This window comes from Hibiscus syriacus, unplaced genomic scaffold (assembly GCF_006381635.1).
Source record: "Hibiscus syriacus cultivar Baekdansim isolate YM2019G1 unplaced genomic scaffold, ASM638163v2 tig00112800_pilon, whole genome shotgun sequence".
Taxonomy (NCBI): Eukaryota; Viridiplantae; Streptophyta; class Magnoliopsida; order Malvales; family Malvaceae; genus Hibiscus; species Hibiscus syriacus.
In genome coordinates, this window is record NW_024063403.1 from 248,248 (window position 1) to 257,681 (window position 9,434).

General features: G+C 37.5%; 1 protein-coding gene and 1 pseudogene across 1 annotated transcript; one reads left to right on the plus strand and one right to left on the minus strand.

Annotated features, from left to right (window-relative positions):
* LOC120183562 (PHD finger protein ALFIN-LIKE 3-like) lies at positions 1 to 2,437 on the plus strand. The gene is made up of 5 exons (XM_039188244.1): positions 1 to 89; positions 344 to 468; positions 1,642 to 1,876; positions 1,999 to 2,122; positions 2,204 to 2,437. Exons 1-5 carry the CDS (start codon positions 1 to 3, stop codon positions 2,435 to 2,437), a joined length of 807 nt encoding a protein of 268 aa, XP_039044175.1.
* A 610-nt stretch (positions 2,438 to 3,047) lies between these two features.
* Positions 3,048 to 5,162, minus strand: LOC120183663 (annotated as a pseudogene).
* Between the last annotated feature and the right edge of the window lie 4,272 nt (positions 5,163 to 9,434).

The window sequence follows — 9,434 nt, forward strand, 5'->3', positions numbered from 1 at the left end:
ATGCGTAAAGTTGCTGCTGCATGTGATTCATGGTTACTAGCTGCGTCTTTCTTTCTTGCTTCTGAGCGTTCTTTTAATCGAGCTGAAAGGTAATATTTATTTATGCTGCTGGGAATCTTCATGTCATGTCCCAAGACTCCAAAAAGCATTATCTTTTGATGCAGGGATCGTCTGTTCACGATTATGAATGCTCTCCCTACCTGGTATTGTGGATAAGTCATCGAATTCTGATAATCCAATCAGCAAGAGTTCCATATCAACTGATCGTCTGTTCATGATCCTTACTGTTACCAGTTGGATGAGTAGGGTTAGACTTTGAACATGTTTGTTGCCATTTACACAGGGAGGGTCTGAATCTGCTCAATCCTCGAGCGGCACCACCGAGCAAGCAAAGGCATCGGCCGAGGAGGTTTAAAAATGCCCCTCTTGCAGCCACAAGAAACCAATACCCGCATCATGTTAAGGACCGTATACATATCAATATCATATGATTTTCTGAGGGAAATTTAGTAGTATTAATGGGGGTGCTGCCCTGTTGGTTCAACATATTGGTGGCCTGAATTGTGTTCTTTGTTCATAGTTTTGTTAATATCATAAAGAGGATTCTGAAACCTTTTCTGCATCAATTTGTTGAAAAAGTCAGATTGTGGATATGCATCAAGGAAAATGATAACACTCAGGTCCATAACAAAGAAACTTAAACGGTATAAGACCATGAATCATGCGTACAACTAAATGATTAGTCATAAAATGTTCTTGTGTCGGATACATGGATAAATAAATAGACCTTCATTTCGTCCAAATATATCAAAACAGAGCGGACACAGCATCGAGTTCGGATGTTTTAATCCGATATATTTGATTCATTGGCTGAGTATTGTTTTTACTCCTTGTAAAAGATAACTATATAAATCTATTAAACGACTTCAATGGTAAAAGAGTGTTATTATTTCTAAAGATTTCAGGTTTGAATCCGCAGGGTATATGTTCTTGTTATAAATGGGAAGAACTTTTTGATGTCAGCTTTAGGTTTTCCCAGATAACTAGAAAGAAAATTCATGTCGTCGTGACATCAAAGAGTTAAACAATAGAGGAGAGTGATGAAGATGAAAGTACATTAAAAGATCAATGGCTCGTAAGAACCAGACTGCTCTCGAATGAGACCTCCAGCCGTTTATCACTATATATATAGTTCATGACTTCACGACTCTCCGTGGTTTATAAAGAAAGAAAAGTAACACGTACTACATATTTCTCCTAAATCACTGGTGTGAATCAATCTGTACGTAAATGGAGTGAACCAATACTCAAGAACAACGCAACACCAGAAGATTGGACGCCGTCTTTTTGAACTTCCGAGGCCGCCGTCAAGCTTTGATCAAAGCCTTAACCACCGGTCTCTCTCATCTTCCTTCAATCTTTCCCTTTCTTTATAATCCATTAATCCTTTTCTCATTCTAATTCCCATTCTTTCTGTTGTCTTGGCGTAGATTTTAAAGAATTTCATAAGCAATGCGATCCTAGTAAGAGCTTCTTCTCTTTGTTACCTGATGATTCTTGGACGTAATTATGAAGTTAAACTGCCCGTTGCTTTCTTTACAAGGCAATGCTGTATTCTTTTTTCCTTGGTTTTTTTTCCAGATAACGGGGAGGACCTGTTCTTGTATGGACTTGCAGATGGGAAATGGGAAGTTAAGCCACCTGTTGAGCTGGTACCTGCAGATTTTCCGGAACCTTTTACAGGTATTAACTATGTAAGAGATGAGATGCCTGGAAATGAATGGTTGCTTTTTGTTACCGCTGCAAGTGATTCATGGCTGATAGCAGTGGCTTTCTTTCTTGGTGCCCGTAACTGTACTTTCAGTAAAGCTGACAGGTAAAACTTTCCCCCCTCTCCTACCACTTATATTCACGAACATGAATAGAAGTGTTTGGTTCGTTTATATTCAGGAACAATCTTGTTTAAAAGCTATCCTGTTCTCCTTTTTTCTTTTGAAGGAATCGTCTCTTCACATTGATCAATGATCTACCTACATTGTTTGATATTGTCAGTGAAAAGGCAAAGGAAAAGCCATCGGATTGTAACCCTAGCAGCAAGAGATTCAAGCCAAGTGCACAAGCTGTAAGTAGGACATTGTAATGCTTTTAAAAAAAATCATGTGTTGGCTTATTAATGGATGAGCAAAACCAGATGTTTATACAGGGAGGTAGTAAATCCTCAACCAGGAGCAAGAAAGCACAGGGTAAAGAAAGTGTATCATGGTATGAGGTATGTGGTGCATGTGGAGGACGTGAATCACATGTGGACTGGATATGTTGTGACACGTGTAATCACTGGTTTCATGACGTATGCGTTAACATTACCCCTCAAGAGGCTAAGCAAGCGAAGGGCTACGAATGCCCCTATTGCAGCATCATGGGAAAGCAGACCAAGTGATTTGACTGGTTTTTCGACCATTGTTTTGTAGGTGTAAAGAAGAAGATGAAGGATATATTATGTTTTGGACAAACAGAGATGAAAGTAAAAGAGGATCAAACTCGATTTTTCTCGCTTTTAAGTAGGTTCAAAAGAATACTTGCGTACGTAAGAGAAAATGGGAAGAACTTTTTGATGTCATCGTACAAGCTGCAAGTAGTAAATCATCAAGTAGGAGCAAGGGTAAAGAAAGGGTATCATCGGAGAAGGCATGTGGTGCATGTGGAGGACGTGAATCACACGAGGATGGTTATGTTGCGACTTATGTAATAACTAGTTTCAGACGCATGCGTTAACATTACCCCTCACCGGGCTAAGTAGGCCAAGGGCTACGAATGCCCCTACTGCTTGTTGCTAACGCTTAAATGAAATCCCACTGTACTTCTAACATCAAAGAATAAGCATGAAAGAAATCCATGGCATTTACAATTTGGAAACAAGCACACGTGAACTCCCCTGAGCAGTAATGGCAGGGATTACATTCTTGGGGGACTGAATCCTAATATTTCCCCATTTTCAATCATTCAAAAGCCTCACAGGATTACAAAGCTGTATGTAAAGGGTTTCTTTCTTTCATTCAAAAAGAGAAAAAAACGAAATCCTGGATTTGTGTTTCAACAGGAAATTTGTGTCCTAAAACAAAGCAAGTACATCTGCTGCTTTAACAATTGAGAGTTTGCAATTTCGACAATCTGACGATGAATGCAGAATGTATATATCAGCCTCATGTGAAAACCCAAAGAGCACGAAACGAAATTAGAGAGTAAAATCCGAGCGGATTATAATGGTATTACCTCGAAACCAATCTTTTCGTACAGTTCAAGAGCAGGTTCGTTGTCTCTATGAACATGCACGTAAACTGGTTCCACACCTGCGACCAAATGACCAACTTAGAAAGGGAATTTTTCCTGCTGGTTGCATCGGATGAGGTGCATCTAAAGGAAAAGTTTGTAATTTTCTACCCTTTGATCTCGCCGATTCAATAACAAAATACAACATATTGCTAGCAATGCTCTGTCGACGGGCTGATTTCGCCACATAAGTTGGAAACATAAACATCTATTCAGATTTGTCCTGCTGATGCCGCAGAACGTATGCTTTTCACGTTCCTGCAAGAGTTTAAATTCCCAATTCTCTTAACACATAACCTATTTACCTAGAACAATGAAAGAAGATAGCAGTTTGAATAAAAAGAATGTGCACCGTACCCCGGGAAAAGACTCTCCATGCAACAAATGCCTAAAGCTGAAATCAAGGGTTCCGACCACACTTTTCAGCACCGTACGCTTGACATTCCTCTCCTCCTTCCTAACCTGATAATTCGATATAGAAGTAGTGTTTAAGACACTCCATCTAAAGAAAATGACAACATAACACAGGAGCTTTATGCATCAACTGAATTGAAATAGAGATTCATAATCCTCACCCCAACAAACATAACAAACACATAAAAAGCAATAAGAATCTGGGAAAAGATGTCCTGTAAGAACATCAACCGTGACACACGTATATGTCCGTCCATGTTGGCCGCTGTATCGCCTTTTTATGGCATTGAACTCCTACAAGGTAAGGAAACTGTCTCAGCATACATGTGGCCAAGTTTCAAGCAATTAAGAGAAGACAAATATCTCCTACCTGCTCAGCAAACTGCCTTTTGAAGCTATCGACGTATCTATATAATCAAGGAATACCAAAAATCAGGAGTATCGACGTACACACATCAGCAAAAGAAGAAAGCATAGGATGCTGAATTCGTTAAGAGGAGTGGGAATTGAGTCAAATCCATTGTCAACATATTAATAGCAACATCTTAATAGAGTTTCAACAGTAAAACTTTGAAACAATTAACTCGCACCAACTAAATATTTCCACAATTAGGTCAGAATTTTGTTTCTTTGCAGAAAAGGGCAACTCCTCTGCATCACTATCTCTATATCATAAATAGCTATCAAATTAGGACTCAATGGTTAATTTCTGTAGATAAGTACAAAAAAGGGAGTGGGGTATTATTCCCATTTACTTGAAGAAATTTAATCCTTACCTTTCACCTGGTCGATCCTCCCAGTGACTTTCTGCTCTCAGCCATGCCGCTGTCTATTACACAAATCAAAACATAATTTTCATCAGCATCGAAAGGGACAATTTGATCAAATAAAAAGGAAGTAAAAAAAAAAGTTAAAAAAGGGTATACCCAGAATTCTTCATCAAGAACAGCCTCTCTTGCGACGAATCTTCCGAATTCTAATCTGTGATCTTGAAGCAGCTCCTGATCCGACGGTTGCAGCCGATCAAACCTGAGAATAGAGGGCCTCGGGTTTTCAAGTTGAGGAATTGACGACGTTTGCAGCTGTATCGAAGGTTCTTCCTTTTTCACCTTTTCGAATGATTTAGAATCCATTCTCCTAATCAATTATCCAAAAGAAGTCATTAAATATCTAAAAAGTACATTTCCCCCCCAAAAGAACTGAAAATCCAATATATATATATATATAACTCACACGGTGGGAGAAAAGGAGAGTCTTTTAAGTTTGTGGCAGGGGATGGATCCATGAGTAGAGAAAGTCAGGAATTCAGTTCTGTAAGCCGAGACGGTTGACATGGCGGCAGAGCTAAAAGTTTTCCCGGAAAACTAAACTTTCCCGGAAAATATAGATGGTGTTTTCCTTGTTTATTTGAAAATTGGGTAAAAAAATGTGAAAAATATTAGTAAAAGCAATAAAGAAGGAACCGAAGACGACGACGCGAGTTGGGTGCGAAATAGTGGGGCCCATTCAAAGAGTGGATAAGACAAAATAGTGCATGTGGGTTGAGATTTTGACACGTGTATGAATTGTGATGCGGCATTAAGTTAAAGGCTCCAATTGATTGGCGGGTTTTATTATTTTTCTTTTTTATTCCAGTTTTTAATTTAGTTTACTATTTAAATTTTTAATATTTTTAAAATCATACTTAAAATTTGATTTTCATCTCATTTAAAACTCCACTATTAAAAATTTAATATGTTAGTATTTAAACTATCTGTTTTAATATCTAAACTTTTAATTTTTTCAAAATTTATTAAATTTTGTACGTTAATATTAAAATAAAACAAAAACTAAAATTTTTAAATGCATGATACTAAAATAAAAATAAAATTTTAAGTATGATTTTAAAAAATTAAAAGTTTAAATACTAAAATTGACCAAAACTAATAATGTAGATACAAAACACATAAATTACCCTTCATTATTTGATTTGAATCAGACTTTAAAAAGTTTTATCGATGAAAAATTCAACCCGATTTTTAAGATTAAAACTTGTATTTAAATTGATTGGCGGGTCTATTATTTATTATTTGATGAATTATTATTTTATAAAGTTTCATCTTATAAGAAATTAACTCAATTTTTAAGATAGAAACTTGCATTCGATCTAAAATTCAACTCGATTTTTAAGATAAAAACTTGCATTCGATCTGATTCGAAGAAAAATCAACGATATCGTTACACGCTTGATTTTGAAATAGCAAATTCTAAAAACCAGGTAGGTTCTTCACAACAACTCCAATGGCGCCACCACAGCAGTGGCCCGGAGCAAGAAACCAACACAAGTACATGTATTCCTCTCAGCCCTCAAAATCAGTTTTCACCCCACTGGCAACACTTGCTCTTCATCTTCTCATCAAAGTCCTTAGCTTTAACTCGGCGTTCCTCGCTGCATTCGCCATCGATTACTCTTGCACTCTCTGCAACCTCCTGCTCCGTTTCTTAGCGGTCGACTCTCTCTCGGCTTCTAACCCTCCGTATTCCCTCACCCAACAATGATGCACCGCGAAGGACAGCGCCAAAACCAGCAATTGCATCACCGACATCGCGATGAAAACCCCACACTCCACCCTCGCAAACAGCTTCGCTTCTTTAACTTCCAACGTGGTTTTCAGCATCGATATGCTCGATTTCTCTCTGGTTAACAATGACAGTATGCCGAGAACTTGGCCGATCAACGAGGCGACGAGAAGAGAAACGTGGGTTATGAAGCAGAGGCGTGTTAACTGAGAGTAGAAACCTACAAATGAGGAGAGAGGGAGATGGAGGAGACCATGAGGAAGGTCTTAAATGCTCCGAAGAAGGTCTCGAGATAATCGTACCTGATGTGTTGACAACTGATCACGACCTATCAGACAAATGAGTCACAATGGCCTCAACTCTATCTAACGATGCTTGCAACCGCCCCGAGTTCAAGTTGAACAATGGTTCGTCGGTACCCAGAGCTCTGTTAAATTCAAGATACTAATGGTAAGCTACAAATAATCATCACTGGTAAAAGAAGGAACATATGGAATCAGTGAATAATAAATTCCAAAGAAACAAAGAAGAAGCACAACAATAACACATTTTCAATAAAAATTATATCATCAGCAGGTCGATAGCTATTGACTTGCAGTTCCCTTGGGATACAACATCAAGGAAACAACCAGCAAAATATTCAAGAAATTATAGGGCACGATTCCGAAAACTAACATCAAAGACATGAGCTTAGGGCTTCCTCCATTGTCACATAACATTCTTAAATACAATGTCCAAAGAATATCAAGGAACTTACCCTGTAGCTTCCGGTAGAACATAAACGGACCTCCACCCGAATCGAAAATCCAGGCCGGGAACCAAGCCAAGTGTCGTCTTATTCCGAATCCGAGAAACCCCGTCTCCCCAAACAGGTGGTGAGCTTCCATTTCCATCCAGTTGCATTCATTGAAATTATGGCTTACCCCAACCTATTTCGAAAATATAGGCAAGCAATGCACAGGGAATAGACTCCTACGTTCCATCACTACTAGAAAAGTTCATCTTCCAAAAAGATAAATCACAGTAAACCAAATTATCCCAAAAAAAAAAAAATCACAGTGAACCACTGGAGATAAGAAAGTTTATAACAGGAATCTTCTTCGAAAGAAGTCGAACGTCTTGATGTAAAGGTTCATAAGCAAACTTCCACCTCCGTTCAGGGGATAAAAGGCTTCAGCACAAGCTTAGTTTGGAAATCGTTGATGGAGGCATTGTAGAACTGAACCAAAACTGAACTTTCTCAAATCTAAAATTGTTCAAATCTGAAAATTACACCAATATGAGCTAAATTTCTCAAATCTAAAAATGGAAATAACATTTTCCCTTAAACTAACATCGTTCAAATTTTCGTGAAATTGTGACTAGATCCGTTTACCGATTTTATACCAAATTTTATTACTTTATAGCATTTAAATAAATCTCGTATCAAAAATCTGATTACCGCGAGAGTTCTTGTTATGCTAATTGTTCATTTACGGGTTAAAATATAACTTTTAAATTATATTTTTGGTCTCTAAACTTTTACAAATTTATACTTAACCATCAAATTTTTAAAACTTACATTTTAGTCACTAGTCAAAATTTAGAGTATTGCACTAAACGTGTAATTCACCCTTAATTTTATTATAAATTTTAAAATATTTTAATTTTTATGCAAGTGTTAAGTCATTAAATCTTTAACGACCATTCTTTTTCATTTTGTTAGCTTTATTTTATATATCAATTTTGTCATTACACTTTAAAATATTTTATTTTTAAACACTGGATTTCATTTTGTATATTTTTTATCCATGCTGACAATCATCAACCCTCTTATTATCGTTGTCGGTTAATGAAATTCATCATTGGTAGTCACTCGTAAAAAATTGATATCAAAACATTCTATAATCTTATTTCTCTTCTTCTCTTAGATTGATTTTTTTTTTATAAAACACACTCAAAATTGACGAAACTATCCAAAGTTCTACGCCATCTTATTAAGGTGGTCACAAAAGACACAAAAAAAAATGATTATCTTTAACTACAATTAAATGGGTGGAAAAAAAAAAACCTTCTAACATTTGATAAACAAACCAAATAAGGTAATACAACATTCTCGAAATAATATTACATTCTGATAATATTATTTCCAAAAATAGTCCAACATCTGTGAACCGAACGCAACCAAATACACCCTAAAGTTAATGACAGGAGGTAGTTTACCCATGAATATATCTATTTATAATTTAATACTACAAAAGGGGGAAAAGGTCAATTTAACCACACAATTGACAAAGATCAAGATCCATAGGATGACCTTGACTAAGAATTCCGGGAAATCAATCAAGATTCAAGCCACTCTAAAGCACTGATCATTGTACTATAACCATAACCGCAGTAACATAGAGACTCCGATCCGGGAACCGGTATCAATATCACCGAGAAATAAGAAAGCGGTCAACGGTGGCTGCATAGGAAGAGAATGTATTTTAGTTCTTGTACTATACAACATAGCATTCTCATTATTACCTCAAAGCAGACAAGAGAAATGGAAAATACAGTACAGCTGCAAGGATTACTTCTCAAAATGCATGGCCATGGAACACCTGTAACTACAAGTTAAACCATTTGATCAAAGTACGAAACGGGGAGGTGACGGTCTTCATTCTCGAAGACCAGTTCCATTCGGGTATTTCCAGTTTCATAATTTTGAATGCGGAAACTTCGGTTGAGTCAACACGGTTTGTTGTCATCGTTGCCACTATGAACAGCCAAACCAGCTATGTGAGGAGTTGAAGAACCAGCATACTGTAGATCAGATAAGGAGAAAGATCACAAGGAGGGATCGGTCGAGAAGTCGGCGATGATCTAATGGCAGTTGGTTTTTATACTGTGGATGCAGAGGTGGAAGGCGCTGGACGGTGATGATGAGATCGAGTTGAAGTCGGAGGTGCTCGCAATAGCTCGAAGAGCCATTGAACTTCGGTTGCGATTTTCCCCAGAAAAGAACCAAGAGCTAATAAGTTCTTGCGTTTCTGTTATAAAGATCCTCCGGCTTGGCGAAATCTTTAACGGACGGCGCGGCAGCTGCATCGGCTAGACTAGTGAAGGACTTTGATCTGCCAGCATAAAAGTTGGATATGCCTCTTCTGAAA